This window comes from Daucus carota, chromosome 8, assembly GCF_001625215.2.
Source record: "Daucus carota subsp. sativus chromosome 8, DH1 v3.0, whole genome shotgun sequence".
NCBI classification, from domain to species: domain Eukaryota; kingdom Viridiplantae; phylum Streptophyta; class Magnoliopsida; order Apiales; family Apiaceae; genus Daucus; species Daucus carota.
Window position 1 is genome coordinate 11876825 of NC_030388.2, and position 25566 is coordinate 11902390.

At 34.8% G+C, this 25566-nt stretch overlaps 1 protein-coding gene, 2 long non-coding RNA genes, 53 other non-coding genes and 2 pseudogenes across 56 annotated transcripts; 56 read left to right on the forward strand and 2 right to left on the reverse strand.

Moving 5' to 3' along the window:
* Positions 1 to 23: 23 nt before the first annotated feature.
* Positions 24 to 141, forward strand: LOC135148995 (5S ribosomal RNA). Its single transcript, XR_010287071.1, has one exon. It is a non-coding gene; the product is annotated as a 5S ribosomal RNA (ribosomal RNA).
* A 214-nt stretch (positions 142 to 355) lies between these two features.
* Positions 356 to 472, forward strand: LOC135148984 (5S ribosomal RNA). Its single transcript, XR_010287060.1, has one exon. It is a non-coding gene; the product is annotated as a 5S ribosomal RNA (ribosomal RNA).
* Positions 473 to 690: 218 nt separating this feature from the next.
* Positions 691 to 808, forward strand: LOC135148956 (5S ribosomal RNA). The gene has a single exon (XR_010287032.1). It is a non-coding gene; the product is annotated as a 5S ribosomal RNA (ribosomal RNA).
* A 220-nt stretch (positions 809 to 1028) lies between these two features.
* Positions 1029 to 1147, forward strand: LOC135148799 (5S ribosomal RNA). Its single transcript, XR_010286876.1, has one exon. It is a non-coding gene; the product is annotated as a 5S ribosomal RNA (ribosomal RNA).
* A 219-nt stretch (positions 1148 to 1366) lies between these two features.
* Positions 1367 to 1485, forward strand: LOC135148835 (5S ribosomal RNA). Its single transcript, XR_010286912.1, has one exon. It is a non-coding gene; the product is annotated as a 5S ribosomal RNA (ribosomal RNA).
* A 220-nt stretch (positions 1486 to 1705) lies between these two features.
* LOC135148801 (5S ribosomal RNA) lies at positions 1706 to 1824 on the forward strand. The gene has a single exon (XR_010286878.1). It is a non-coding gene; the product is annotated as a 5S ribosomal RNA (ribosomal RNA).
* A 219-nt stretch (positions 1825 to 2043) lies between these two features.
* Positions 2044 to 2162, forward strand: LOC135148836 (5S ribosomal RNA). Its single transcript, XR_010286913.1, has one exon. It is a non-coding gene; the product is annotated as a 5S ribosomal RNA (ribosomal RNA).
* A 212-nt stretch (positions 2163 to 2374) lies between these two features.
* On the forward strand, positions 2375 to 2493 carry LOC135148802 (5S ribosomal RNA). Its single transcript, XR_010286879.1, has one exon. It is a non-coding gene; the product is annotated as a 5S ribosomal RNA (ribosomal RNA).
* A 219-nt stretch (positions 2494 to 2712) lies between these two features.
* Positions 2713 to 2831, forward strand: LOC135148871 (5S ribosomal RNA). The gene has a single exon (XR_010286948.1). It is a non-coding gene; the product is annotated as a 5S ribosomal RNA (ribosomal RNA).
* Positions 2832 to 3049: 218 nt separating this feature from the next.
* LOC135148837 (5S ribosomal RNA) lies at positions 3050 to 3168 on the forward strand. Its single transcript, XR_010286914.1, has one exon. It is a non-coding gene; the product is annotated as a 5S ribosomal RNA (ribosomal RNA).
* A 219-nt stretch (positions 3169 to 3387) lies between these two features.
* On the forward strand, positions 3388 to 3506 carry LOC135148803 (5S ribosomal RNA). Its single transcript, XR_010286880.1, has one exon. It is a non-coding gene; the product is annotated as a 5S ribosomal RNA (ribosomal RNA).
* A 218-nt stretch (positions 3507 to 3724) lies between these two features.
* On the forward strand, positions 3725 to 3843 carry LOC135148838 (5S ribosomal RNA). The gene has a single exon (XR_010286915.1). It is a non-coding gene; the product is annotated as a 5S ribosomal RNA (ribosomal RNA).
* A 217-nt stretch (positions 3844 to 4060) lies between these two features.
* Positions 4061 to 4179, forward strand: LOC135148839 (5S ribosomal RNA). Its single transcript, XR_010286916.1, has one exon. It is a non-coding gene; the product is annotated as a 5S ribosomal RNA (ribosomal RNA).
* Positions 4180 to 4399: 220 nt separating this feature from the next.
* Positions 4400 to 4518, forward strand: LOC135148804 (5S ribosomal RNA). Its single transcript, XR_010286881.1, has one exon. It is a non-coding gene; the product is annotated as a 5S ribosomal RNA (ribosomal RNA).
* Positions 4519 to 4729: 211 nt separating this feature from the next.
* On the forward strand, positions 4730 to 4848 carry LOC135148805 (5S ribosomal RNA). Its single transcript, XR_010286882.1, has one exon. It is a non-coding gene; the product is annotated as a 5S ribosomal RNA (ribosomal RNA).
* A 217-nt stretch (positions 4849 to 5065) lies between these two features.
* On the forward strand, positions 5066 to 5184 carry LOC135148862 (5S ribosomal RNA). The gene has a single exon (XR_010286939.1). It is a non-coding gene; the product is annotated as a 5S ribosomal RNA (ribosomal RNA).
* Positions 5185 to 5403: 219 nt separating this feature from the next.
* LOC135148840 (5S ribosomal RNA) lies at positions 5404 to 5522 on the forward strand. Its single transcript, XR_010286917.1, has one exon. It is a non-coding gene; the product is annotated as a 5S ribosomal RNA (ribosomal RNA).
* Positions 5523 to 5740: 218 nt separating this feature from the next.
* On the forward strand, positions 5741 to 5859 carry LOC135148806 (5S ribosomal RNA). Its single transcript, XR_010286883.1, has one exon. It is a non-coding gene; the product is annotated as a 5S ribosomal RNA (ribosomal RNA).
* Positions 5860 to 6079: 220 nt separating this feature from the next.
* Positions 6080 to 6198, forward strand: LOC135148807 (5S ribosomal RNA). Its single transcript, XR_010286884.1, has one exon. It is a non-coding gene; the product is annotated as a 5S ribosomal RNA (ribosomal RNA).
* Positions 6199 to 6410: 212 nt separating this feature from the next.
* On the forward strand, positions 6411 to 6529 carry LOC135148808 (5S ribosomal RNA). The gene has a single exon (XR_010286885.1). It is a non-coding gene; the product is annotated as a 5S ribosomal RNA (ribosomal RNA).
* Positions 6530 to 6747: 218 nt separating this feature from the next.
* LOC135148863 (5S ribosomal RNA) lies at positions 6748 to 6866 on the forward strand. The gene has a single exon (XR_010286940.1). It is a non-coding gene; the product is annotated as a 5S ribosomal RNA (ribosomal RNA).
* Positions 6867 to 7084: 218 nt separating this feature from the next.
* On the forward strand, positions 7085 to 7203 carry LOC135148809 (5S ribosomal RNA). Its single transcript, XR_010286886.1, has one exon. It is a non-coding gene; the product is annotated as a 5S ribosomal RNA (ribosomal RNA).
* A 219-nt stretch (positions 7204 to 7422) lies between these two features.
* LOC135148810 (5S ribosomal RNA) lies at positions 7423 to 7541 on the forward strand. Its single transcript, XR_010286887.1, has one exon. It is a non-coding gene; the product is annotated as a 5S ribosomal RNA (ribosomal RNA).
* Positions 7542 to 7760: 219 nt separating this feature from the next.
* Positions 7761 to 7879, forward strand: LOC135148812 (5S ribosomal RNA). The gene has a single exon (XR_010286889.1). It is a non-coding gene; the product is annotated as a 5S ribosomal RNA (ribosomal RNA).
* A 211-nt stretch (positions 7880 to 8090) lies between these two features.
* LOC135148841 (5S ribosomal RNA) lies at positions 8091 to 8209 on the forward strand. Its single transcript, XR_010286918.1, has one exon. It is a non-coding gene; the product is annotated as a 5S ribosomal RNA (ribosomal RNA).
* A 211-nt stretch (positions 8210 to 8420) lies between these two features.
* On the forward strand, positions 8421 to 8539 carry LOC135148813 (5S ribosomal RNA). Its single transcript, XR_010286890.1, has one exon. It is a non-coding gene; the product is annotated as a 5S ribosomal RNA (ribosomal RNA).
* Positions 8540 to 8758: 219 nt separating this feature from the next.
* On the forward strand, positions 8759 to 8877 carry LOC135148903 (5S ribosomal RNA). The gene has a single exon (XR_010286980.1). It is a non-coding gene; the product is annotated as a 5S ribosomal RNA (ribosomal RNA).
* A 218-nt stretch (positions 8878 to 9095) lies between these two features.
* Positions 9096 to 9214, forward strand: LOC135148842 (5S ribosomal RNA). Its single transcript, XR_010286919.1, has one exon. It is a non-coding gene; the product is annotated as a 5S ribosomal RNA (ribosomal RNA).
* A 219-nt stretch (positions 9215 to 9433) lies between these two features.
* On the forward strand, positions 9434 to 9552 carry LOC135148814 (5S ribosomal RNA). Its single transcript, XR_010286891.1, has one exon. It is a non-coding gene; the product is annotated as a 5S ribosomal RNA (ribosomal RNA).
* A 219-nt stretch (positions 9553 to 9771) lies between these two features.
* LOC135148849 (5S ribosomal RNA) lies at positions 9772 to 9890 on the forward strand. The gene has a single exon (XR_010286926.1). It is a non-coding gene; the product is annotated as a 5S ribosomal RNA (ribosomal RNA).
* Positions 9891 to 10101: 211 nt separating this feature from the next.
* On the forward strand, positions 10102 to 10220 carry LOC135148843 (5S ribosomal RNA). Its single transcript, XR_010286920.1, has one exon. It is a non-coding gene; the product is annotated as a 5S ribosomal RNA (ribosomal RNA).
* Positions 10221 to 10919: 699 nt separating this feature from the next.
* Positions 10920 to 12403, forward strand: LOC135148215 (uncharacterized). The gene is made up of 2 exons (XR_010286132.1): positions 10920 to 11808; positions 12223 to 12403. It is a non-coding gene; the product is annotated as an uncharacterized LOC135148215 (long non-coding RNA).
* A 989-nt stretch (positions 12404 to 13392) lies between these two features.
* LOC135148470 (uncharacterized) lies at positions 13393 to 14424 on the forward strand. Its single transcript, XM_064083703.1, has one exon. The coding sequence runs from the start codon at positions 13393 to 13395 to the stop codon at positions 14422 to 14424; it is 1032 nt and encodes a 343-aa protein (XP_063939773.1).
* A 558-nt stretch (positions 14425 to 14982) lies between these two features.
* Positions 14983 to 16466, forward strand: LOC135148216 (uncharacterized). The gene is made up of 2 exons (XR_010286133.1): positions 14983 to 15871; positions 16286 to 16466. It is a non-coding gene; the product is annotated as an uncharacterized LOC135148216 (long non-coding RNA).
* Positions 16467 to 16528: 62 nt separating this feature from the next.
* LOC135149008 (5S ribosomal RNA) lies at positions 16529 to 16641 on the forward strand (annotated as a pseudogene).
* Positions 16642 to 16859: 218 nt separating this feature from the next.
* LOC135148891 (5S ribosomal RNA) lies at positions 16860 to 16978 on the forward strand. The gene has a single exon (XR_010286968.1). It is a non-coding gene; the product is annotated as a 5S ribosomal RNA (ribosomal RNA).
* Positions 16979 to 17196: 218 nt separating this feature from the next.
* LOC135148815 (5S ribosomal RNA) lies at positions 17197 to 17315 on the forward strand. Its single transcript, XR_010286892.1, has one exon. It is a non-coding gene; the product is annotated as a 5S ribosomal RNA (ribosomal RNA).
* Positions 17316 to 17533: 218 nt separating this feature from the next.
* On the forward strand, positions 17534 to 17652 carry LOC135148869 (5S ribosomal RNA). Its single transcript, XR_010286946.1, has one exon. It is a non-coding gene; the product is annotated as a 5S ribosomal RNA (ribosomal RNA).
* A 219-nt stretch (positions 17653 to 17871) lies between these two features.
* Positions 17872 to 17990, forward strand: LOC135148854 (5S ribosomal RNA). The gene has a single exon (XR_010286931.1). It is a non-coding gene; the product is annotated as a 5S ribosomal RNA (ribosomal RNA).
* Positions 17991 to 18209: 219 nt separating this feature from the next.
* LOC135148816 (5S ribosomal RNA) lies at positions 18210 to 18328 on the forward strand. The gene has a single exon (XR_010286893.1). It is a non-coding gene; the product is annotated as a 5S ribosomal RNA (ribosomal RNA).
* Positions 18329 to 18544: 216 nt separating this feature from the next.
* On the forward strand, positions 18545 to 18663 carry LOC135148864 (5S ribosomal RNA). Its single transcript, XR_010286941.1, has one exon. It is a non-coding gene; the product is annotated as a 5S ribosomal RNA (ribosomal RNA).
* A 220-nt stretch (positions 18664 to 18883) lies between these two features.
* On the forward strand, positions 18884 to 19002 carry LOC135148817 (5S ribosomal RNA). The gene has a single exon (XR_010286894.1). It is a non-coding gene; the product is annotated as a 5S ribosomal RNA (ribosomal RNA).
* A 211-nt stretch (positions 19003 to 19213) lies between these two features.
* On the forward strand, positions 19214 to 19332 carry LOC135148844 (5S ribosomal RNA). The gene has a single exon (XR_010286921.1). It is a non-coding gene; the product is annotated as a 5S ribosomal RNA (ribosomal RNA).
* A 217-nt stretch (positions 19333 to 19549) lies between these two features.
* Positions 19550 to 19668, forward strand: LOC135148818 (5S ribosomal RNA). Its single transcript, XR_010286895.1, has one exon. It is a non-coding gene; the product is annotated as a 5S ribosomal RNA (ribosomal RNA).
* Positions 19669 to 19886: 218 nt separating this feature from the next.
* On the forward strand, positions 19887 to 20005 carry LOC135148819 (5S ribosomal RNA). Its single transcript, XR_010286896.1, has one exon. It is a non-coding gene; the product is annotated as a 5S ribosomal RNA (ribosomal RNA).
* Positions 20006 to 20225: 220 nt separating this feature from the next.
* On the forward strand, positions 20226 to 20344 carry LOC135148820 (5S ribosomal RNA). Its single transcript, XR_010286897.1, has one exon. It is a non-coding gene; the product is annotated as a 5S ribosomal RNA (ribosomal RNA).
* Positions 20345 to 20560: 216 nt separating this feature from the next.
* LOC135148821 (5S ribosomal RNA) lies at positions 20561 to 20679 on the forward strand. The gene has a single exon (XR_010286898.1). It is a non-coding gene; the product is annotated as a 5S ribosomal RNA (ribosomal RNA).
* Positions 20680 to 20898: 219 nt separating this feature from the next.
* LOC135148823 (5S ribosomal RNA) lies at positions 20899 to 21017 on the forward strand. Its single transcript, XR_010286900.1, has one exon. It is a non-coding gene; the product is annotated as a 5S ribosomal RNA (ribosomal RNA).
* Positions 21018 to 21234: 217 nt separating this feature from the next.
* Positions 21235 to 21353, forward strand: LOC135148824 (5S ribosomal RNA). The gene has a single exon (XR_010286901.1). It is a non-coding gene; the product is annotated as a 5S ribosomal RNA (ribosomal RNA).
* A 216-nt stretch (positions 21354 to 21569) lies between these two features.
* LOC135148825 (5S ribosomal RNA) lies at positions 21570 to 21688 on the forward strand. The gene has a single exon (XR_010286902.1). It is a non-coding gene; the product is annotated as a 5S ribosomal RNA (ribosomal RNA).
* Positions 21689 to 21904: 216 nt separating this feature from the next.
* Positions 21905 to 22022, forward strand: LOC135148942 (5S ribosomal RNA). Its single transcript, XR_010287018.1, has one exon. It is a non-coding gene; the product is annotated as a 5S ribosomal RNA (ribosomal RNA).
* Positions 22023 to 22238: 216 nt separating this feature from the next.
* On the forward strand, positions 22239 to 22358 carry LOC135148907 (5S ribosomal RNA). The gene has a single exon (XR_010286984.1). It is a non-coding gene; the product is annotated as a 5S ribosomal RNA (ribosomal RNA).
* Positions 22359 to 22570: 212 nt separating this feature from the next.
* LOC135148894 (5S ribosomal RNA) lies at positions 22571 to 22688 on the forward strand. The gene has a single exon (XR_010286971.1). It is a non-coding gene; the product is annotated as a 5S ribosomal RNA (ribosomal RNA).
* Positions 22689 to 22904: 216 nt separating this feature from the next.
* Positions 22905 to 23023, forward strand: LOC135148944 (5S ribosomal RNA). Its single transcript, XR_010287020.1, has one exon. It is a non-coding gene; the product is annotated as a 5S ribosomal RNA (ribosomal RNA).
* A 216-nt stretch (positions 23024 to 23239) lies between these two features.
* Positions 23240 to 23357, forward strand: LOC135148961 (5S ribosomal RNA). Its single transcript, XR_010287037.1, has one exon. It is a non-coding gene; the product is annotated as a 5S ribosomal RNA (ribosomal RNA).
* Positions 23358 to 23575: 218 nt separating this feature from the next.
* LOC135148826 (5S ribosomal RNA) lies at positions 23576 to 23694 on the forward strand. Its single transcript, XR_010286903.1, has one exon. It is a non-coding gene; the product is annotated as a 5S ribosomal RNA (ribosomal RNA).
* A 399-nt stretch (positions 23695 to 24093) lies between these two features.
* Positions 24094 to 24213, reverse strand: LOC135148997 (5S ribosomal RNA). The gene has a single exon (XR_010287073.1). It is a non-coding gene; the product is annotated as a 5S ribosomal RNA (ribosomal RNA).
* Positions 24214 to 24794: 581 nt separating this feature from the next.
* LOC135149006 (5S ribosomal RNA) lies at positions 24795 to 24912 on the reverse strand (annotated as a pseudogene).
* Between the last annotated feature and the right edge of the window lie 654 nt (positions 24913 to 25566).

Consider the following 25566-nt stretch of genomic DNA (forward strand, 5'->3'; position numbering starts at 1 on the left):
CAATTTATTGCGCTTCTCTGACGGGTTGCGATCATACCAGCACTAATGCACCGGATCCCATCAGAACTCCGAAGTTAAGCGTGCTTGGGCGAGAGAGTATACTGGATGGGTGACCCCCGGGAAGTCCTCGTGTTGCACCCCTTTTTCGATTTTTTTCCCATCCGTTTTTTTTTAAACCAACTTTTCTTCGATTGGTATAATACAACATTCTTTTCCGAACTTCCTTTAAAATGTCTTCATCATCATTTTTTAATTTTTTAATTTTTTATTTCTTTATTTTCCCTATTATTTTTTATATTATTAAAAAAATAACACATTCTGAAGTCTGTATACAATTTATTTGCGCTTCTCTGACGGGTGCGATCACCAGCACTAATGCACCGGATCCCATCAGAACTCCGAAGTTAAGCGTGCTTGGGCGGAGTAGGTACTAGGATGGGTGACCCCCTGGGAAGTCCTCGTGTTGCACCCCTTTTTCGATTTTTTTCCCATCCGTTTTTTTTTAAACCAACTTTTCTTCGATTATGGTATAATACAACATTCTTTTCCGAACTTTCCTTTAAAATGTCTTCATCATCTTTTTTAATTTTTTAATTTTTTATTTCTTTATTTTCCCTATTATTTTTATATTTATTAAACAAAATAACACATTCTGAGTCTGTATATACAATTTATTTGCGCTTCTCTGACGGGTGCGATCATACCAGCACTAATGCACCCGATCCCATCAGAACTCCGAAGTTAAGCGTGCTTGGGCGAGAGAGTACTAGGATGGGTGACCCCCTGGGAAGTCCTCGTGTTGCACCCCTTTTTCGATTTTTTTCCCATCCGTTTTTTTTAAACCAACTTTTCTTCGATTATGGTATAATACAACATTCTTTTCCGAACTTTCCTTTAAAATGTCTTCATCATCATTTTTTAATTTTTTAATTTTTTATTTCTTTATTTTCCCTATTATTTTTATATTTATTAAACAAAATAACACATTCTGAAGTCTGTATATACAATTTATTTGCGCTTCTCTGACAGGGTGCGATCATACCAGCACTAATGCACCGGATCCCATCAGAACTCCGAAGTTAAGCGTGCTTGGGCGAGAGTAGTACTAGGATGGGTGACCCCCTGGGAAGTCCTCGTGTTGCACCCCTTTTTCGATTTTTTTCCCATCCGTTTTTTTTAAACCAACTTTTCTTCGATTATGGTATAATACAACATTCTTTTCCGAACTTTCCTTTAAAATGTCTTCATCATCATTTTTTAATTTTTTAATTTTTTATTTCTTTATTTTCCCTATTATTTTTATATTTATTAAACAAAATAACACATTCTGAAGTCTGTATATACAATTTATTTGCGCTTCTCTGACGGGTGCGATCATACCAGCACTAATGCACCGGATCCCATCAGAACTCCGAAGTTAAGCGTGCTTGGGCGAGAGTAGTACTAGGATGGGTGACCCCCTGGGAAGTCCTCGTGTTGCACCCTTTTTCGATTTTTTTCCCATCCGTTTTTTTTTTAAACCAACTTTTCTTCGATTATGGTATAATACAACATTCTTTTCCGAACTATCCTTTAAAATGTCTTCATCATCATTTTTTAATTTTTTAATTTTTTATTTCTTTATTTTCCCTATTATTTTTATATTTATTAAACAAAATAACACATTCTGAAGTCTGTATATACAATTTATTTGCGCTTCTCTGACGGGTGCGATCATACCAGCACTAATGCACCGGATCCCATCAGAACTCCGAAGTTAAGCGTGCTTGGGCGAGAGTAGTACTAGGATGGGTGACCCCCTGGGAAGTCCTCGTGTTGCACCCCTTTTTCGATTTTTTTTCCCATCCGTTTTTTTTAAACCAACTTTTCTTCGATTATGGTATAATACAACATTCTTTTCCGAACTTTCCTTTAAAATGTCTTCATCATCATTTTTTAATTTTTTAATTTTTTATTTCTTTATTTCCCTATTATTTTTATATTTATTAAACAAAATAACACATTCTGAAGTCTGTATATACAATTTATTTGCGCTTCTCTGACGGGTGCGATCATACCAGCACTAATGCACCGGATCCCATCAGAACTCCGAAGTTAAGCGTGCTTGGGCGAGAGTAGTACTAGGATGGGTGACCCCCTGGGAAGTCCTCGTGTTGCACCCTTTTTTCGATTTTTTTCCCATCCGTTTTTTTTTAAACCAACTTTTCTTCGATTATGGTATAATACAACATTCTTTTCCGAACTTTCCTTTAAAATGTCTTCATCATCATTTTTTAATTTTTTAATTTTTTATTTTCCCTATTATTTTTATATTTATTAAACAAAATAACACATTCTGAAGTCTGTATATACAATTTATTTGCGCTTCTCTGACGGGTGCGATCATACCAGCACTAATGCACCGGATCCCATCAGAACTCCGAAGTTAAGCGTGCTTGGGCGAGAGTAGTACTAGGATGGGTGACCCCCTGGGAAGTCCTCGTGTTGCACCCCTTTTTCGATTTTTTTCCCATCCGTTTTTTTTAAACCAACTTTTCTTCGATTATGGTATAATACAACATTCTTTTCCGAACTTTCCTTTAAAATGTCTTCATCATCATTTTTTAATTTTTTAATTTTTTATTTCTTTATTTTCCCTATTATTTTTATATTTATTAAACAAAATAACACATTCTGAAGTCTGTATATACAATTTATTTGCGCTTCTCTGACAGGTGCGATCATACCAGCACTAATGCACCGGATCCCATCAGAACTCCGAAGTTAAGCGTGCTTGGGCGAGAGTAGTACTAGGATGGGTGACCCCCTGGGAAGTCCTCGTGTTGCACCCCTTTTTCGATTTTTTTCCCATCCGTTTTTTTTAAACCAACTTTTCTTCGATTATGGTATAATACAACATTCTTTTCCGAACTTTCCTTTAAAATGTCTTCATCATCATTTTTTAATTTTTAATTTTTTATTTCTTTATTTTCCCTATTATTTTTATATTTATTAAACAAAATAACACATTCTGAAGTCTGTATATACAATTTATTTGCGCTTCTCTGACGGGTGCGATCATACCAGCACTAATGCACCGGATCCCATCAGAACTCCGAAGTTAAGCGTGCTTGGGCGAGAGTAGTACTAGGATGGGTGACCCCCTGGGAAGTCCTCGTGTTGCACCCTTTTTTCGATTTTTTTCCCATCCGTTTTTTTTAAACCAACTTTTCTTCGATTATGGTATAATACAACATTCTTTTCCGAACTTTCCTTTAAAATGTCTTCATCATCATTTTTTAATTTTTTAATTTTTTATTTCTTTATTTTCCCTATTATTTTTATATTTATTAAACAAAATAACACATTCTGAAGTCTGTATATACAATTTATTTGCGCTTCTCTGACGGGTGCGATCATACCAGCACTAATGCACCGGATCCCATCAGAACTCCGAAGTTAAGCGTGCTTGGGCGAGAGTAGTACTAGGATGGGTGACCCCCTGGGAAGTCCTCGTGTTGCACCCCTTTTTCGATTTTTTCCCATCCGTTTTTTTTAAACCAACTTTTCTTCGATTATGGTATAATACAACATTCTTTTCCGAACTTTCCTTTAAAATGTCTTCATCATCATTTTTTAATTTTTTAATTTTTTATTTCTTTATTTTCCCTATTATTTTTATATTTATTAAACAAAATAACACATTCTGAAGTCTGTATATACAATTTATTTGCGCTTCTCTGACGGGTGCGATCATACCAGCACTAATGCACCGGATCCCATCAGAACTCCGAAGTTAAGCGTGCTTGGGCGAGAGTAGTACTAGGATGGGTGACCCCCTGGGAAGTCCTCGTGTTGCACCCTTTTTTCGATTTTTTTCCCATCCGTTTTTTTTAAACCAACTTTTCTTCGATTATGGTATAATACAACATTCTTTTCCGAACTTTCCTTTAAAATGTCTTCATCATCATTTTTAATTTTTAATTTTTTATTTCTTTATTTTCCCTATTATTTTTATATTTATTAAACAAAATAACACATTCTGAAGTCTGTATATACAATTTATTTGCGCTTCTCTGACGGGTGCGATCATACCAGCACTAATGCACCGGATCCCATCAGAACTCCGAAGTTAAGCGTGCTTGGGCGAGAGTAGTACTAGGATGGGTGACCCCCTGGGAAGTCCTCGTGTTGCACCCTTTTTCGATTTTTTTTCCCATCCGTTTTTTTTTAAACCAACTTTTCTTCGATTATGGTATAATACAACATTCTTTTCCGAACTTTCCATTAAAATGTCTTCATCATCATTTTTTAATTTTTTAATTTTTTATTTCTTTATTTTCCCTATTATTTTTATATTTATTAAACAAAATAACACATTCTGAAGTCTGTATATACAATTTATTTGCGCTTCTCTGACGGGTGCGATCATACCAGCACTAATGCACCGGATCCCATCAGAACTCCGAAGTTAAGCGTGCTTGGGCGAGAGTAGTACTAGGATGGGTGACCCCCTGGGAAGTCCTCGTGTTGCACCCCTTTTTCGATTTTTTTCCCATCCGTTTTTTTTAAACCAACTTTTCTTCGATTATGGTATAATACAACATTCTTTTCCGAACTTTCCTTTAAAATGTCTTCATCATCATTTTTTAATTTTTTATTTCTTTATTTTCCCTATTATTTTTATATTTATTAAACAAAATAACACATTCTGAAGTCTGTATATACAATTTATTTGCGCTTCTCTGACGGGTGCGATCATACCAGCACTAATGCACCGGATCCCATCAGAACTCCGAAGTTAAGCGTGCTTGGGCGAGAGTAGTACTAGGATGGGTGACCCCCTGGGAAGTCCTCGTGTTGCACCCCTTTTTCGATTTTTTTCCCATCCGTTTTTTTTAAACCAACTTTTCTTCGATTATGGTATAATACAACATTTTTTCCGAACTTTCCTTTAAAATGTCTTCATCATCATTTTTTAATTTTTTAATTTTTTATTTCTTTATTTTCCCTATTATTTTATATTTATTAAACAAAATAACACATTCTGAAGTCTGTATATACAATTTATTTGCGCTTCTCTGACGGGTGCGATCATGCCAGCACTAATGCACCGGATCCCATCAGAACTCCGAAGTTAAGCGTGCTTGGGCGAGAGTAGTACTAGGATGGGTGACCCCCTGGGAAGTCCTCGTGTTGCACCCCTTTTTCGATTTTTTTCCCATCCGTTTTTTTTTAAACCAACTTTTCTTCGATTATGGTATAATACAACATTCTTTTCCGAACTTTCCTTTAAAATGTCTTCATCATCATTTTTTAATTTTTAATTTTTTATTTCTTTATTTTCCCTATTATTTTTATATTTATTAAACAAAATAACACATTCTGAAGTCTGTATATACAATTTATTTGCGCTTCTCTGACGGGTGCGATCATACCAGCACTAATGCACCGGATCCCATCAGAACTCCGAAGTTAAGCGTGCTTGGGCGAGAGTAGTACTAGGATGGGTGACCCCCTGGGAAGTCCTCGTGTTGCACCCTTTTTCGATTTTTTTCCCATCCGTTTTTTTTTAAACCAACTTTTCTTCGATTATGGTATAATACAACATTCTTTTCCGAACTTTCCTTTAAAATGTCTTCATCATCATTTTTTAATTTTTTAATTTTTTATTTCTTTATTTTCCCTATTATTTTTATATTATTAAACAAAATAACACATTCTGAAGTCTGTATATACAATTTATTTGCGCTTCTCTGACGGGTGCGATCATACCAGCACTAATGCACCGGATCCCATCAGAACTCCGAAGTTAAGCGTGCTTGGGCGAGAGTAGTACTAGGATGGGTGACCCCCTGGGAAGTCCTCGTGTTGCACCCCTTTTTCGATTTTTTTCCCATCCGTTTTTTTTTAAACCAACTTTTCTTCGATTATGGTATAATACAACATTCTTTTCCGAACTTTCCATTAAAATGTCTTCATCATCATTTTTTAATTTTTTAATTTTTTATTTCTTTATTTTCCCTATTATTTTTATATTTATTAAACAAAATAACACATTCTGAAGTCTGTATATACAATTTATTTGCGCTTCTCTGACGGGTGCGATCATACCAGCACTAATGCACCGGATCCCATCAGAACTCCGAAGTTAAGCGTGCTTGGGCGAGAGTAGTACTAGGATGGGTGACCCCCTGGGAAGTCCTCGTGTTGCACCCCTTTTTCGATTTTTTTCCCATCCGTTTTTTTTTAAACCAACTTTTCTTCGATTATGGTATAATACAACATTCTTTTCCGAACTTTCCTTTAAAATGTCTTCATCATCATTTTTTAATTTTTTATTTCTTTATTTTCCCTATTATTTTTATATTTATTAAACAAAATAACACATTCTGAAGTCTGTATATACAATTTATTTGCGCTTCTCTGACGGGTGCGATCATACCAGCACTAATGCACCGGATCCCATCAGAACTCCGAAGTTAAGCGTGCTTGGGCGAGAGTAGTACTAGGATGGGTGACCCCCTGGGAAGTCCTCGTGTTGCACCCCTTTTTCGATTTTTTTCCCATCCGTTTTTTTTAAACCAACTTTTCTTCGATTATGGTATAATACAACATTTTTTCCGAACTTTCCTTTAAAATGTCTTCATCATCATTTTTTAATTTTTTAATTTTTTATTTCTTTATTTTCCCTATTATTTTTATATTTATTAAACAAAATAACACATTCTGAAGTCTGTATATACAATTTATTTGCGCTTCTCTGACGGGTGCGATCATGCCAGCACTAATGCACCGGATCCCATCAGAACTCCGAAGTTAAGCGTGCTTGGGCGAGAGTAGTACTAGGATGGGTGACCCCCTGGGAAGTCCTCGTGTTGCACCCCTTTTTCGATTTTTTTCCCATCCGTTTTTTTTTAAACCAACTTTTCTTCGATTATGGTATAATACAACATTCTTTTCCGAACTTTCCTTTAAAATGTCTTCATCATCATTTTTTAATTTTTAATTTTTATTTCTTTATTTTCCCTATTATTTTTATATTTATTAAACAAAATAACACATTCTGAAGTCTGTATATACAATTTATTTGCGCTTCTCTGACGGGTGCGATCATACCAGCACTAATGCACCGGATCCCATCAGAACTCCGAAGTTAAGCGTGCTTGGGCGAGAGTAGTACTAGGATGGGTGACCCCCTGGGAAGTCCTCGTGTTGCACCCCTTTTTCGATTTTTTTCCCATCCGTTTTTTTTAAACCAACTTTTCTTCGATTATGGTATAATACAACATTCTTTTCCGAACTTTCCTTTAAAATGTCTTCATCATCATTTTTTAATTTTTTAATTTTTTATTTCTTTATTTTCCTTATTATTTTTATATTTATTAAACAAAATAACACATTCTGAAGTCTGTATATACAATTTATTTGCGCTTCTCTGACGGGTGCGATCATACCAGCACTAATGCACCGGATCCCATCAGAACTCCGAAGTTAAGCGTGCTTGGGCGAGAGTAGTACTAGGATGGGTGACCCCCTGGGAAGTCCTCGTGTTGCACCCCTTTTTCGATTTTTTTCCCATCCGTTTTTTTTAAACCAACTTTTTTTCGATTATGGTATAATACAACATTCTTTTCCGAACTTTCCTTTAAAATGTCTTCATCATCATTTTTTAATTTTTTAATTTTTTATTTCTTTATTTTCCCTATTATTTTTATATTTATTAAACAAAATAACACATTCTGAAGTCTGTATATACAATTTATTTGCGCTTCTCTGACGGGTGCGATCATACCAGCACTAATGCACCGGATCCCATCAGAACTCCGAAGTTAAGCGTGCTTGGGCGAGAGTAGTACTAGGATGGGTGACCCCCTGGGAAGTCCTCGTGTTGCACCCCTTTTTCGATTTTTTTCCCATCCGTTTTTTTTAAACCAACTTTTCTTCGATTATGGTATAATACAACATTCTTTTCCGAACTTTCCTTTAAAATGTCTTCATCATCATTTTTTAATTTTTTATTTCTTTATTTTCCCTATTATTTTTATATTTATTAAACAAAATAACTCATTCTGAAGTCTGTATATACAATTTATTTGCGCTTCTCTGACGGGTGCGATCATACCAGCACTAATGCACCGGATCCCATCAGAACTCCGAAGTTAAGCGTGCTTGGGCGAGAGTAGTACTAGGATGGGTGACCCCCTGGGAAGTCCTCGTGTTGCACCCTTTTTTCGATTTTTTTCCCATCCGTTTTTTTTTAAACCAACTTTTCTTCGATTATGGTATAATACAACATTCTTTTCCGAACTTTCCTTTAAAATGTCTTCATCATCATTTTTTAATTTTTATTTCTTTATTTTCCCTATTATTTTTATATTTATTAAACAAAATAACACATTCTGAAGTCTGTATATACAATTTATTTGCGCTTCTCTGACGGGTGCGATCATACCAGCACTAATGCACCGGATCCCATCAGAACTCCGAAGTTAAGCGTGCTTGGGCGAGAGTAGTACTAGGATGGGTGACCCCCTGGGAAGTCCTCGTGTTGCACCCCTTTTTCGATTTTTTTCCCATCCGTTTTTTTTAAACCAACTTTTCTTCGATTATGGTATAATACAACATTCTTTTCCGAACTTTCCTTTAAAATGTCTTCATCATCATTTTTTAATTTTTTAATTTTTTATTTCTTTATTTTCCCTATTATTTTTATATTTATTAAACAAAATAACACATTCTGAAGTCTGTATATACAATTTATTTGCGCTTCTCTGACGGGTGCGATCATACCAGCAGTAATGCACCGGATCCCATTAGAACTCCGAAGTTAAGCGTGCTTGGGCGAGAGTAGTACTAGGATGGGTGACCCCCTGGGAAGTCCTCGTGTTGCACCCCTTTTTCGATTTTTTTCCCATCCGTTTTTTTTAAACCAACTTTTTTTCGATTATGGTATAATACAACATTCTTTTCCGAACTTTCCTTTAAAATGTCTTCATCATCATTTTTTAATTTTTAATTTTTTATTTCTTTATTTTCCCTATTATTTTTATATTTATTAAACAAAATAACACATTCTGAAGTCTGTATATACAATTTATTTGCGCTTCTCTGACGGGTGCGATCATACCAGCACTAATGCACCGGATCCCATCAGAACTCCGAAGTTAAGCGTGCTTGGGCGAGAGTAGTACTAGGATGGGTGACCCCCTGGGAAGTCCTCGTGTTGCACCCTTTTTTCGATTTTTTTCCCATCCGTTTTTTTTAAACCAACTTTTCTTCGATTATGGTATAATACAACATTCTTTTCCGAACTTTCCTTTAAAATGTCTTCATCATCATTTTTTAATTTTTTAATTTTTTATTTCTTTATTTTCCTTATTATTTTTATATTTATTAAACAAAATAACACATTCTGAAGTCTGTATATACAATTTATTTGCGCTTCTCTGACGGGTGCGATCATACCAGCACTAATGCACCGGATCCCATCAGAACTCCGAAGTTAAGCGTGCTTGGGCGAGAGTAGTACTAGGATGGGTGACCCCCTGGGAAGTCCTCGTGTTGCACCCCTTTTTCGATTTTTTTCCCATCCGTTTTTTTTAAACCAACTTTTTTTCGATTATGGTATAATACAACATTCTTTTCCGAACTTTCCTTTAAAATGTCTTCATCATCATTTTTTAATTTTTTAATTTTTTATTTCTTTATTTTCCCTATTATTTTTATATTTATTAAACAAAATAACACATTCTGAAGTCTGTATATACAATTTATTTGCGCTTCTCTGACGGGTGCGATCATACCAGCACTAATGCACCGGATCCCATCAGAACTCCGAAGTTAAGCGTGCTTGGGCGAGAGTAGTACTAGAATGGGTGACCCCCTGGGAAGTCCTCGTGTTGCACCCCTTTTTCGATTTTTTTCCCATCCGTTTTTTTTAAACCAACTTTTCTTCGATTATGGTATAATACAACATTCTTTTCCGAACTTTCCTTTAAAATGTCTTCATCATCATTTTTTAATTTTTTATTTCTTTATTTTCCCTATTATTTTTATATTTATTAAACAAAATAACTCATTCTGAAGTCTGTATATACAATTTATTTGCGCTTCTCTGACGGGTGCGATCATACCAGCACTAATGCACCGGATCCCATCAGAACTCCGAAGTTAAGCGTGCTTGGGCGAGAGTAGTACTAGGATGGGTGACCCCCTGGGAAGTCCTCGTGTTGCACCCTTTTTTCGATTTTTTTCCCATCCGTTTTTTTTTAAACCAACTTTTCTTCGATTATGGTATAATACAACATTCTTTTCCGAACTTTCCTTTAAAATGTCTTCATCATCATTTTTTAATTTTTTATTTCTTTATTTTCCCTATTATTTTTATATTTATTAAACAAAATAACACATTCTGAAGTCTGTATATACAATTTATTTGCGCTTCTCTGACGGGTGCGATCATACCAGCACTAATTGTAATATTCGTAAATTTTTTTATATTTAATTGTTATGTATATATATATATGTATTGTATAAATTTTTGAAAAAGTATTTATTGTGCAATATTTTATTAGTATTTTATGATGCAAATATTTTATTGTGAAAACTTTTACTAATATTTTAAATTGCAAGATTTTATTTTATTATGAAATATATTATTAGTATTTTATTGTGTAGGATTTAAAAGTATGTTGTTAATAAGATTTTATTAATGTTTGGTTTATAAGGTTTTATAAATATTATGTGGTTTTAGTTTTAAAAAGAGTAAACATCCGTGTCCTATTTTTAATACGTAAGGTTTATCCTTATTATGATTAGTACTGTTAATTAAGATATCTTTTACGTAACAAATAGGTTATAGCTTATATATACCGTAGCCTTGTGAAGGTTTTAACCACAAAAGGTACGCTTTCTTTTAACCCTACTGTTATTTTCTTTATATTTCTATACTGATGAAGCTGTGATATAAAAAATAGGTTACGTACAGTATGTTTTGAAACCCTCCTGTCATTCTCTCTGATTGTGTAGTTATACTGATATCTCTGATTGTGTAGTGATACTGATAGATAAAAAATAGGTTATGTACAGTACGTTTTCAAACCCTCCTGTTATTCTCTCTGTTATTCTGATTGTGTACTGATATTGTTATGTAAATGAAGATTATTCTCTATTTGGTTATATTCTTAATGTATACTGTATCTCATATGAAGGTTACTTATATTTTTGAAAATAAGTGTTCTGCAACATGAAAAAGGTTTTCTTCAAATATATATTTTCTTATATTTAATTTATTATATTTTCCATGATTTTACGAATTATATATATGTGTATTTTATGCATCGGTAATATGTGTGGATGTGTTAAAAATGTGTTACCAATGATATTTGTGTTTGGCAAGTGTTTTTAATATTTATTTACCATGTTATTAATTACTATATATTTTGATTTGGAAACAAATAAATTATTTTAGCTACTTTTTTTCATATAATTGATTTTGTGTACATTAAAATATTTTTATAAAAGATGTTTTCTGGAAACAAAAAAAAAAAAAGAGATTTTGTTTAGTTCTTAATTATTTATTAAATAATGTTTTTACTCCTGTTCCTTGGATATCAGGTTTGGTCAGTGTATCAGTGTTGGCCAGTTGGGCAAGGTTATATTATATTTAATATATGTTAGTCCTAAACCTTACTGGTGTACTGTTAGAAATCATAGGGTTAAAAAGATTGTATTCTTATTGTCTAGTAGACTGATAATCCTTTATTTTATGATTAAAAATCTGTGTAGGGCTCAGTGCTGCGAGTTAGAAGTGATTGTTTTGCTAAGGTAAGATTACTTTTCGCACTTTCAGAATTGTTTCAAATGCTTTATACTGCTTTGTTGTGAAAGTTTGGGATTGATAAAATATTTTAGATATAAGGAATTCCCAGCTAGCTATGAATTATGAACCTGTTAGTAATTGCGTATAGTTCCGGAACTAGATTATGATACCTTACTAGGGCGTGCTTGGCACAATTTATGATACCTTAGTAAGGGGCGCATTATTGACACCTATGAACCAATGATACCGTGCCACCGGGTATTAGTGGCCTAGCGAACTGTGGAATTTACTTTATGAAATATTGGTTTATGATTGTTGGTTATGAAATTGTGAACAATGGCAAGTCTTGATAGTTTTTGGTCTGTTAGTCGAATTTGTTTTCTTACTGGGCTGTGTAGCTCACGACTTACAAATTTCAGGTTAATGTTATTGGCAAGGCTTTGGAGTTGGATTTGATTGGAGTGGGCTAGAGTCTAATAATAGTGATCATATTTTATTTTCAGTTATTTTAGGAGCTGCGTCTCCATGAAGGATATTAGTTTATGTTTCAGAATTGAGATTTTTGAGAGATTGATTTATGATATTATGTGACTTTCTTTATATTATTTATGGATTAAATGTGGAATTTCTATTATTTGATAGAATGATAATAGTCCGAAAAATCGGGCTGTTACAGTTGGTATTCAGAGCCTAGGTTAGCTTCCTGTAGACTATCTGCTAGGATTAAGTTATGTCGTTAGGGATAAAGAATTATCTTTAGAAACAAAATTTTAATATATCGTTTTTAAAATTTGTGTAGATGGCAGATAATGACAATGTTTGGGGTCTGGATGAAGAGTTTGAGGACGATTTTGAGGAAGACCCCGAGGAGGACATTGAATCTGTAATTTCACTCGAGATAGATGAGGATGCTCCTCAACCCGATTATGATAGTGAGGACTCGGTTAAGGAATCTTCCTTTTCCGAGGTTGTGTGTCAGCCATGTAGGGATGATGAGATAGCAAAGTTAAAGGGAGAGAATGCATTGCTAAAATTGAAACTCAAACTTAGAGAAGAAGAAGCTGAGGGAGCAGAATTTAATTTAGAAATGAAATATACTGATCTTTACACAGCTTACATAAACCATCTTAAGGACTGCCGACATCAAAAAGATAAGGCTGCTAGAGTGCTGGAAATAGTAAGAAGGGATACTAGAGCCTCCGAACGTTCAATAAACTTTATTTGTCGATGGCCATTATCGCGATGTCCCGCATGGATCAAGAGGATCACCACGGATTTTCTACAAGGGCATCGAAGAGCAATCGCGACGACTAGAGCAAGGGTGACTGAGATTTTAGAAGAAATTTAGTTTATTATTTAGATAGTTTGGTTTATGGATTGTTTCTCTTAAATATCAAGTCGCGTAGGTCTAGTTTTTATTTGGTATTGTTTGAAGACACATTTTGTGGCCTATTTCGAGCCTAGATTAATAAATTTAGTATTATTGTTTCAACATTTTTATGAATTTCATTTATTGGATTATGAATATATCTACCTTCTTGATAATTATGATCCATATTATAGATAGTTTATTCTTGTTTGAAGGAATCATGAGTGCTCGACGTGGAGGTGCTAACAATCGCAACAACAGAAACAACGGAAGCGGTGGAAACAATAACAATAACAATAATAATGAGGGTGGAAATATGTTGAACCAGCTCGCGCAAACCTTGGCAACACTCGTTGGGAATCAACAACCAGCTCAACGAAGTATTGTGTCAGAATTCAAGCGTTTGAACCCCCCAACATTTGATGGTGCAACTGACCCTGCTATTGTGGAAAAATGGATCCAAGAGATGGAAAAGGCATTTGAATTGATGGGAAGTAATGATGGGCAAAAGGTTACTTTAGCTGTGTATCAATTACAGGGCAGTGCATATGATTGGTGGCTGATGGAGCAAAGGAGGAATGAGGAAAATGCTGATCCGATGACATGGGATAGATTCAAGACGGCATTGACAGATAAATACTTTCCAAGAACTATTCGTGTGCAAAAAGAGAGGGATTTCATTAGGCTTGAGCAGGGAGATAGGACGGTAGTAGAGTATGAAGCAGAGTTTGCGAGGCTCTCCAAATATGCTCCTACCTTAGTTGCTGACGAGATCAGTCGGGCTAGAAGATTGGAGGAAGGACTTAGAGAAAATATTAGGCATGCTGTTGCAAATTTTGAGTTAACCACGTATGAGCAAGTACTTAACAAGGCATTAGTGGTTGAAAGGGGCATGGTCGAGGCATTAAAGAAGAAAGATGAAGAAACTAAGAAGCGAAGCGAGCCTTCAGGAGGATTTAATGGTACTGGATCGTCGAAGAAGTTTAACAATCGAGGAACGGGTGGAAATGCAAACAAAGGGAATCAAGGGGGAAAGCTTCAATGTTCAAGGTGTGGTCGTAATCACTTGGATAAGGACTGCCGATGGAACACAGGAGCATGTTTCAGTTGCGGTGAGATGGGACATAGAGTTGCTGAATGTCCAAAACGTGACCCAACCAGAGACAAAGACAATGGGAACAAAGCAACCTTAGCGGCTTTACTTGGTCCAAATTATGGGCGAGTATACCAACACGAACCGAAAGAAAATTAAGGTAAGATTTTCCCTATTTTTATTTTATTTTAAGAGTACATTACATGTATGTCTTTAGGTGTAAATTTGGGGACCAAATTTTTTTTAAGGAGGGTAGAATGTAATATTCGTAAATTTTTTTATATTTAATTGTTATGTATATATATATGTATTGTATAAATTTTTGAAAAAGTATTTATTGTGCAATATTTTATTAGTATTTTATGATGCAAATATTTTATTGTGAAAACTTTACTAATATTTTAAATTGCAAGATTTTATTTTATTATGAAATATATTATTAGTATTTTATTGTGTAGGATTTAAAAGTATGTTGTTAATAAGATTTTATTAATGTTTGGTTTATAAGGTTTTATAAATATTATGTGGTTTTAGTTTTAAAAAGAGTAAACATCCGTGTCCTATTTTAATACGTAAGGTTTATCCTTATTATGATTAGTACTGTTAATTAAGATATCTTTTACGTAACAAATAGGTTATAGCTTATATATACCGTAGCCTTGTGAAGGTTTTAACCACAAAAGGTACGCTTTCTTTTAACCCTACTGTTATTTTCTTTATATTTCTATACTGATGAAGCTGTGATATAAAAAATAGGTTACGTACAGTATGTTTTGAAACCCTCCTGTCATTCTCTCTGATTGTGTAGTTATACTGATATCTCTGATTGTGTAGTGATACTGATAGATAAAAAATAGGTTATGTACAGTACGTTTTCAAACCCTCCTGTTATTCTCTCTGTTATTCTGATTGTGTACTGATATTGTTATGTAAATGAAGATTATTCTCTATTTGGTTATATTCTTAATGTATACTGTATCTCATATGAAGGTTACTTATATTTTTGAAAATAAGTGTTCTGCAACATGAAAAAGGTTTTCTTCAAATATATATTTTCTTATATTTAATTTATTATATTTTCCATGATTTTACGAATTATATATATGTGTATTTTATGCATCGGTAATATGTGTGGATGTGTTAAAAATGTGTTACCAATGATATTTGTGTTTGGCAAGTGTTTTTAATATTTATTTACCATGTTATTAATTACTATATATTTTGATTTGGAAACAAATAAATTATTTTAGCTACTTTTTTTCATATAATTGATTTTGTGTACATTAAAATATTTTTATAAAAGATGTTTTCTGGAAACAAAAAAAAAAAAAGAGATTTTGTTTAGTTCTTAATTATTTATTAAATAATGTTTTTACTCCTGTTCCTTGGATATCAGGTTTGGTCAGTGTATCAGTGTTGGCCAGTTGGGCAAGGTTATATTATATTTAATATATGTTAGTCCTAAACCTTACTGGTGTACTGTTAGAAATCATAGGGTTAAAAAGATTGTATTCTTATTGTCTAGTAGACTGATAATCCTTTATTTTATGATTAAAAATCTGTGTAGGGCTCAGTGCTGCGAGTTAGAAGTGATTGTTTTGCTAAGGTAAGATTACTTTTCGCACTTTCAGAATTGTTTCAAATGCTTTATACTGCTTTGTTGTGAAAGTTTGGGATTGATAAAATATTTTAGATATAAGGAATTCCCAGCTAGCTATGAATTATGAACCTGTTAGTAATTGCGTATAGTTCCGGAACTAGATTATGATACCTTACTAGGGCGTGCTTGGCACAATTTATGATACCTTAGTAAGGGGCGCATTATTGACACCTATGAACCAATGATACCGTGCCACCGGGTATTAGTGGCCTAGCGAACTGTGGAATTTACTTTATGAAATATTGGTTTATGATTGTTGGTTATGAAATTGTGAACAATGGCAAGTCTTGATAGTTTTTGGTCTGTTAGTCGAATTTGTTTTCTTACTGGGCTGTGTAGCTCACGACTTACAAATTTCAGGTTAATGTTATTGGCAAGGCTTTGGAGTTGGATTTGATTGGAGTGGGCTAGAGTCTAATAATAGTGATCATATTTTATTTTCAGTTATTTTAGGAGCTGCGTCTCCATGAAGGATATTAGTTTATGTTTCAGAATTGAGATTTTTGAGAGATTGATTTATGATATTATGTGACTTTCTTTATATTATTTATGGATTAAATGTGGAATTTCTATTATTTGATAGAATGATAATAGTCCGAAAAATCGGGCTGTTACACTAATGCACCGGATCCCATCAGAACTCCGAAGTTAAGCGTGCTTGGGCGAGAGTAGTACTAGGATGGGTGACCCCCTGGGAAGTCCTCGTGTTGCACCCCTTTTTCGATTTTTTTCCCATCCGTTTTTTTAAACCAACTTTTCTTCGATTATGGTATAATACAACATTCTTTTCCGAACTTTCCTTTAAAATGTCTTCATCATCATTTTTTAATTTTTTAATTTTTTATTTCTTTATTTTCCCTATTATTTTTATATTTATTAAACAAAATAACACATTCTGAAGTCTGTATATACAATTTATTTGCGCTTCTCTGACGGGTGCGATCATGCCAGCACTAATGCACCGGATCCCATCAGAACTCCGAAGTCAAGCGTGCTTGGGCGAGAGTAGTACTAGGATGGGTGACCCCCTGGGAAGTCCTCGTGTTGCACCCCTTTTTCGATTTTTTTCCCATCCGTTTTTTTTTAAACCAACTTTTCTTCGATTATGGTATAATACAACATTCTTTTCCGAACTTTCCTTTAAAATGTCTTCATCATCATTTTTTAATTTTTTAATTTTTTATTTCTTTATTTCCCTATTATTTTATATTTATTAAACAAAATAACACATTCTGAAGTCTGTATATACAATTTATTTGCGCTTCTCTGACGGGTGCGATCATACCAGCACTAATGCACCGGATCCCATCAGAACTCCGAAGTTAAGCGTGCTTGGGCGAGAGTAGTACTAGGATGGGTGACCCCCTGGGAAGTCCTCGTGTTGCACCCCTTTTTCGATTTTTTTCCCATCCGTTTTTTTTAAACCAACTTTTCTTCGATTATGGTATAATACAACATTCTTTTCCGAACTTTCCTTTAAAATGTCTTCATCATCATTTTTTAATTTTTTAATTTTTAATTTCTTTATTTTCCCTATTATTTTTATATTTATTAAACAAATAACACATTCTGAAGTCTGTATATACAATTTATTTGCGCTTCTCTGACGGGTGCGATCATACCAGCACTAATGCACCGGATCCCATCAGAACTCTGAAGTTAAGCGTGCTTGGGCGAGAGTAGTACTAGGATGGGTGACCCCCTGGGAAGTCCTCGTGTTGCACCCCTTTTTCGATTTTTTTCCCATCCGTTTTTTTTAAACCAACTTTTCTTCGATTATGGTATAATACAACATTCTTTTCCGAACTTTCCTTTAAAATGTCTTCATCATCATTTTTTAATTTTTTAATTTTTTATTTCTTTATTTTCCCTATTATTTTTATATTTATTAAACAAAATAACACATTCTGAAGTCTGTATATACAATTTATTTGCGCTTCTCTGACGGGTGCGATCATACCAGCACTAATGCACCGGATCTCATCAGAACTCCGAAGTTAAGCGTGCTTGGGCGAGAGTAGTACTAGGATGGGTGACCCCCTGGGAAGTCCTCGTGTTGCACCCCTTTTTCGATTTTTTTCCCATCCGTTTTTTTTTAAACCAACTTTTCTTCGATTATGGTATAATACAACATTCTTTTCCGAACTTTCCTTTAAAATGTCTTCATCATCATTTTTTAATTTTTAATTTTTTATTTCTTTATTTTCCCTATTATTTTTATATTTATTAAACAAAATAACACATTCTGAAGTCTGTATATACAATTTATTTGCGCTTCTCTGACGGGTGCGATCATACCAGCACTAATGCACCGGATCCCATCAGAACTCCGAAGTTAAGCGTGCTTGGGCGAGAGTAGTACTAGGATGGGTGACCCCCTGGGAAGTCCTCGTGTTGCACCCCTTTTTCGATTTTTTCCCATCCGTTTTTTTTAAACCAACTTTTCTTCGATTATGGTATAATACAACATTCTTTTCCGAACTTTCCTTTAAAATGTCTTCATCATCATTTTTTAATTTTTTAATTTTTATTTCTTTATTTTCCCTATTATTTTTATATTATTAAACAAAATAACACATTCTGAAGTCTGTATATACAATTTATTTGCGCTTCTCTGACGGGTGCGATCATACCAGCACTAATGCACCGGATCTCATCAGAACTCCGAAGTTAAGCGTGCTTGGGCGAGAGTAGTACCAGGATGGGTGACCCCCTGGGAAGTCCTCGTGTTGCACCCCTTTTTCGATTTTTTTCCCATCCGTTTTTTTTTTAAACCAACTTTTCTTCGATTATGGTATAATACAACATTCTTTTCCGAACTTTCCTTTAAAATGTCTTCATCATCATTTTTTAATTTTTTAATTTTTATTTCTTTATTTTCCCTATTATTTTTATATTTATTAAACAAAATAACACATTCTGAAGTCTGTATATACAATTTATTTGCGCTTCTCTGACGGGTGCGATCATACCAGCACTAATGCACCGGATCCCATCAGAACTCCGAAGTTAAGCGTGCTTGGGCGAGAGTAGTACTAGGATGGGTGACCCCCTGGGAAGTCCTCGTGTTGCACCCCTTTTTCGATTTTTTTCCCATCCGTTTTTTTTTAAACCAACTTTTCTTCGATTATGGTATAATACAACATTCTTTTCCGAACTTTCCTTTAAAATGTCTTCATCATCATTTTTTAATTTTTTATTTCTTTATTTTCCCTATTATTTTTATATTTATTAAACAAATAACACATTCTGAAGTCTGTATATACAATTTATTTGCGCTTCTCTGACGGGTGCGATCATACCAGCACTAATGCACCGGATCCCATCAGAACTCCGAAGTTAAGCGTGCTTGGGCGAGAGTAGTACTAGGATGGGTGACCCCCTGGGAAGTCCTCGTGTTGCACCCTTTTTTCGATTTTTTTCCCATCCGTTTTTTTTAAACCAACTTTTCTTCGATTATGGTATAATACAACATTCTTTTCCGAACTTTCCTTTAAAATGTCTTCATCATCATTTTTAATTTTTAATTTTTTATTTCTTTATTTTCCCTATTATTTTTATATTTATTAAACAAAATAACACATTCTGAAGTCTGTATATACAATTTATTTGCGCTTCTCTGACGGGTGCGATCATACCAGCACTAATGCACCGGATCCCATCAGAACTCCGAAGTTAAGCGTGCTTGGGCGAGAGTAGTACTAGGATGGGTGACCCCCTGGGAAGTCCTCGTGTTGCACCCCTTTTTCGATTTTTTTCCCATCCGTTTTTTTTAAACCAACTTTTCTTCGATTATGGTATAATACAACATTCTTTTCCGAACTTTCCTTTAAAATGTCTTCATCATCATTTTTTAATTTTTTAATTTTTATTTCTTTATTTTCCCTATTATTTTTATATTTATTAAACAAAATAACACATTCTGAAGTCTGTATATACAATTTATTTGCGCTTCTCTGACGGGTGCGATCATACCAGCACTAATGCACCGGATCCCATCAGAACTCCGAAGTTAAGCGTGCTTGGGCGAGAGTAGTACTAGGATGGGTGACCCCCTGGGAAGTCCTCGTGTTGCACCCCTTTTTCGATTTTTTTCCCATCCGTTTTTTTTTAAACCAACTTTTCTTCGATTATGGTATAATACAACATTCTTTTCCGAACTTTCCTTTAAAATGTCTTCATCATCATTTTTTAATTTTTTAATTTTTTATTTCTTTATTTTCCCTATTATTTTTATATTTATTAAACAAAATAACACATTCTGAAGTCTGTATATACAATTTATTTGCGCTTCTCTGACGGGTGCGATCATACCAGCACTAATGCACCGGATCCCATCAGAACTCCGAAGTTAAGCGTGCTTGGGCGAGAGTAGTACTAGGATGGGTGACCCCCTGGGAAGTCCTCGTGTTGCACCCCTTTTTCGATTTTTTTCCCATCCGTTTTTTTTAAACCAACTTTTCTTCGATTATGGTATAATACAACATTCTTTTCCGAACTTCCTTTAAAATGTCTTCATCATCATTTTTTAATTTTTAATTTTTTATTTCTTTATTTTCCCTATTATTTTATATTTATTAAACAAAATAACACATTCTGAAGTCTGTATATACAATTTATTTGCGCATCTCTGACGGGTGCGATCATACCAGCACTAATGCACCGGATCCCATCAGAACTCCGAAGTTAAGCGTGCTTGGGCGAGAGTAGTACTAGGATGGGTGACCCCCTGGGAAGTCCTCGTGTTGCACCCCTTTTTCGATTTTTTTTCCCATCCGTTTTTTTTAAACCAACTTTTCTTCGATTATGGTATAATACAACATTCTTTTCCGAACTTTCCTTTAAAATGTCTTCATCATCATTTTTTAATTTTTAATTTTTTATTTCTTTATTTTCCCTATTATTTTTATATTTATTAAACAAAATAACACATTCTGAAGTCTGTATATACAATTTATTTGCGCTTCTCTGACGGGTGCGATCATACCAGCACTAATGCACCGGATCCCATCAGAACTCCGAAGTTAAGCGTGCTTGGGCGAGAGTAGTACTAGGATGGGTGACCCCCTGGGAAGTCCTCGTGTTGCACCCCTTTTTCGATTTTTTCCCATCCGTTTTTTTTTAAACCAACTTTTCTTCGATTATGGTATAATACAACATTCTTTTCCGAACTTTCCTTTAAAATGTCTTCATCATCATTTTTTAATTTTTTAATTTTTTATTTCTTTATTTTCCCTATTATTTTATATTTATTAAACAAATAACACATTCTGAAGTCTGTATATACAATTTATTTGCGCTTCTCTGACGGGTGCGATCATACCAGCACTAATGCACCGGATCCCATCAGAACTCCGAAGTTAAGCGTGCTTGGGCGAGAGTAGTACTAGGATGGGTGACCCCCTGGGAAGTCCTCGTGTTGCACCCCTTTTTCGATTTTTTTCCCATCCGTTTTTTTTAAACCAACTTTTCTTCGATTATGGTATAATACAACATTCTTTTCCGAACTTTCCTTTAAAATGTCTTCATCATCATTTTTTAATTTTTAATTTTATATTTCTTTATTTCCCTATTATTTTTATATTATTAAACAAAATAACACATTCTGAAGTCTGTATATACAATTTATTTGCGCTTCTCTGACGGGTGCGATCATACCAGCACTAATGCACCGGATCCCATCAGAACTCCGAAGTTAAGCGTGCTTGGGCGAGAGTAGTACTAGGATGGGTGACCCCCTGGGAAGTCCTCGTGTTGCACCCCTTTTTCGATTTTTTCCCATCCGTTTTTTTAAACCAACTTTTCTTCGATTATGGTATAATACAACATTCTTTTCCGAACTTTCCTTTAAAATGTCTTCATCATCATTTTTTAATTTTTTAATTTTTTATTTCTTTATTTTCCCTATTATTTTTATATTTATTAAACAAAATAACACATTCTGAAGTCTGTATATACAATTTATTTGCGCTTCTCTGACGGTGCGATCATACCAGCACTAATGCACCGGATCCCATCAGAACTCCGAAGTTAAGCGTGCTTGGGCGAGAGTAGTACTAGGATGGGTGACCCCTGGGAAGTCCTCGTGTTGCACCCCTTTTTCGATTTTTTTCCCATCCGTTTTTTTTTAAACCAACTTTTCTTCGATTATGGTATAATACAACATTCTTTTCCGAACTTTCCTTTAAAATGTCTTCATCATCATTTTTTAATTTTTAATTTTTATTTCTTTATTTCCCTATTATTTTTATATTTATTAAACAAAATAACACATTCTGAAGTCTGTATATACAATTTATTGCGCTTCTCTGACGGGTGCGATCATACCAGCACTAATGCACCGGATCCCATCAGAAACTCCGAAGTTAAGCGTGCTTGGGCGAGAGTAGTACTAGGATGGGTGACCCCCTGGGAAGTCCTCGTGTTGCACCCTTTTTTCGATTTTTTTCCCATCCGTTTTTTTTTAAACCAACTTTTCTTCGATTATGGTATAATACAACATTCTTTTCCGAACTTTCCTTTAAAATGTCTTCATCATCATTTTTTAATTTTTTAATTTTTTATTTTCCCTATTATTTTTATATTTATTAAACAAAATAACACATTCTGAAGTCTGTATATACAATTTATTTGCGCTTCTCTGACGGGTGCGATCATACCAGCACTAATGCACCGGATCCCATCAGAACTCCGAAGTTAAGCGTGCTTGGGCGAGAGTAGTACTAGGATGGGTGACCCCTGGGAAGTCCTCGTGTTGCACCCCTTTTTCGATTTTTTCCCATCCGTTTTTTTTAAACCAACTTTCTTCGATTATGGTATAATACAACATTCTTTTCCGAACTTTCCTTTAAAATGTCTTCATCATCATTTTTTAATTTTTTAATTTTTTATTCTTTATTTTCCCTATTATTTTTATATTTATTAAACAAAATAACACATTCTGAAGTCTGTATATATAATTTATTTGCGCTTCTCTGACGGGTGCGATCATACCAGCACTAATGCACCGGATCCCATCAGAACTCCGAAGTTAAGCGTGCTTGGGCGAGAGTAAGTACTAGGATGGGTGACCCCTGGGAAGTCCTCGTGTTGCACCCCTTTTTCGATTTTTTTCCCATCCGTTTTTTTTAAACCAACTTTTCTTCGATTATGGTATAATACAACATTCTTTCCGAACTTTCCTTTAAAGGTCTTCATCATCATTTTTTAATTTTTTAATTTTTATTTCTTTATTTTTCCCTATTATTTTTATATTTATTAAACAAAATAACACATTCTGAAGTCTGTATATACAATTATTTGCGCTTCTCTGACGGGTGCGATCATACCAGCACTAATGCACCGGATCCCATCAGACTCCGAAGTTAAGCGTGCTTGGGCGAGAGTAGTACTAGGATGGATGACCCCCTGGGAAGTCCTCGTGTTGCACCCCTTTTTCGATTTGTTTTCCCATCCGTTTTTTTTAAACCAACTTTTCTTCGATTATGGTATAATACAACATTCTTTTCCGAACTTTCCTTTAAAATGTCTTCATCATCATTTTTTAATTTTTAATTTTTATTTCTTTATTTTCCCTATTATTTTTTATATTATTAAACAAAATAACACATTCTGAAGTCTGTATATACAATTTATTTGCGCTTCTCTGACGGGTGCGATCATACCAGCACTAATGCACCGGATCCCATCAGAACTCCGAAGTTAAGCGTGCTTGGGCGAGAGTAGTACTAGGATGGGTGACCCCCTGGGAAGTCCTCGTGTTGCACCCCTTTTTCGATTTTTTCCCATCCGTTTTTTTTAAACCAACTTTCTTCGATTATGGTATAATACAACATTCTTTTCCGAACTTTCCTTTAAAATGTCTTCATCATCATTTTTTAATTTTTAATTTTTATTTCTTTATTTTCCCTATTATTTTTATATTTATTAAACAAAATAACACATTCTGAAGTCTGTATATACAATTTATTTGCGCTTCTCTGACGGGTGCGATCATACCAGCACTAATGCACCGGATCCCATCAGAACTCCGAAGTTAAGCGTGCTTGGGCAATTAAAAAAATGATTGATGACGACCATTTAAAGGAAAGTCGGAAAAGAATGTTGTATTATACCCATAATCGACGAAAAGTGGTTTAAAAAAACCCGGATGGGACAACCCCTGCCACAGGGTGCAACCCGAGGCTTCCCAGGGGGTCACCCATCCTAGTACTACTCTCGCCCAAGCCCGCTTAACTTCGGAGTTCTGATGGGATCCGGTTTTGCATTAGTGCTGGTATGATGCACCCGTCAGAGAAAGCGGCAACTAAATTTGTATATACGACTTCAGAATTGTGTTTTATTGTTTTAATAAATATAAAAAATAATTAGTGAAACTAACGAAATAACCAACATTAAAAAATTAAAACTGAGAGAAGACATTTTAAAGGGAAAACGTTCGAAAAGAATGTTGTCTTCTACCATAATCGACGCAAAGTTGGTTTTAAAAAAAGGATGGGAAACAAATCGCAAAAGGGGTGCTAACACGAGGGACTTCCCCGGGGGTCACCCATCTAGTCCTCACTCTGCCAAGCCCGCTTAACTTCGGAGTTCTGATGGGATCCGGTTGCATTAGTGCTGGTATGATCGCACCGGTCAGAGAACGCGCAATAATTGTATATACAGACTTCCGAATGTGTTATCTTTTGTGTTTAATAAATATACAAATAATATGGAAAATAAATAAATTAAAACATTAAAAAAATAAAAAATGATGCTTAAGACTTTTTTAAAGGAAAGTTCGGAGAACCAAGAATGTTGTATTATTACCATAATCGAAAGGAAAAAGTTGGTTTAAACACAACGGATGGGAAAAAAAATCGAAAAAGGGGTGCTGCAACACGAGGACTTCCCAGGGCGGTCACCCATCTAGTACTACTCTCTCCCAACCACGCTTAACTTCGGAGTTCTGATGGGATCCGGTGCATTGTGCTGGTATGATCGCACCCGTCAGAGACGCGCAAATAACTGTCTATACAGACTTCAGCATGTGTTATTTTGTTTAATCATATCAAAATAATAGGGGAAATAAAGATATTAAAACATTAACATGATTGCTGACGACATTTAAAGGAAAGTTCGGAAAGCCCCCCCCCCCCCCCCCCCCCCCCCCCCCCAATGTTGTTGTATTATACCCATCATCGAAGAAAAGAAAAAGTTGGTTTATTAAAAAAAACGGATGCGGACAAAAATCGAAAAAGGGGGGTGCTGGCCCCACAGAGGACTTCCCAGTTGGTTCACCCATCCTAGTACTACCTCGCCCAAGCACGCTTCCACTTCGGATTTCTGATGTGAATCCGGTGCCTTAGTGCTTGTATGATCGCACCCGTAGAGAAGCGCAAATACATTGTATATACAGACTTCAGAATGTGTATTTTGTTCATCCCTATCACACTAATAGGGGAAAATAAAGAAATTTAAAACTTAATTAAACAATGACCCCCTGGCTTGATGAAGAATTTTAAAGGAAAGTTCGGAAAAGAATGTGTATTATACCATAATCGAAGAAAAGGGTTTAAAAAAACGGCGATGGGGGAAAACAAATCGAATAAGGCGTGCAACAGAGGCCTTCCCGGGGTCACCCATTCCTAGTTACTCCTCCG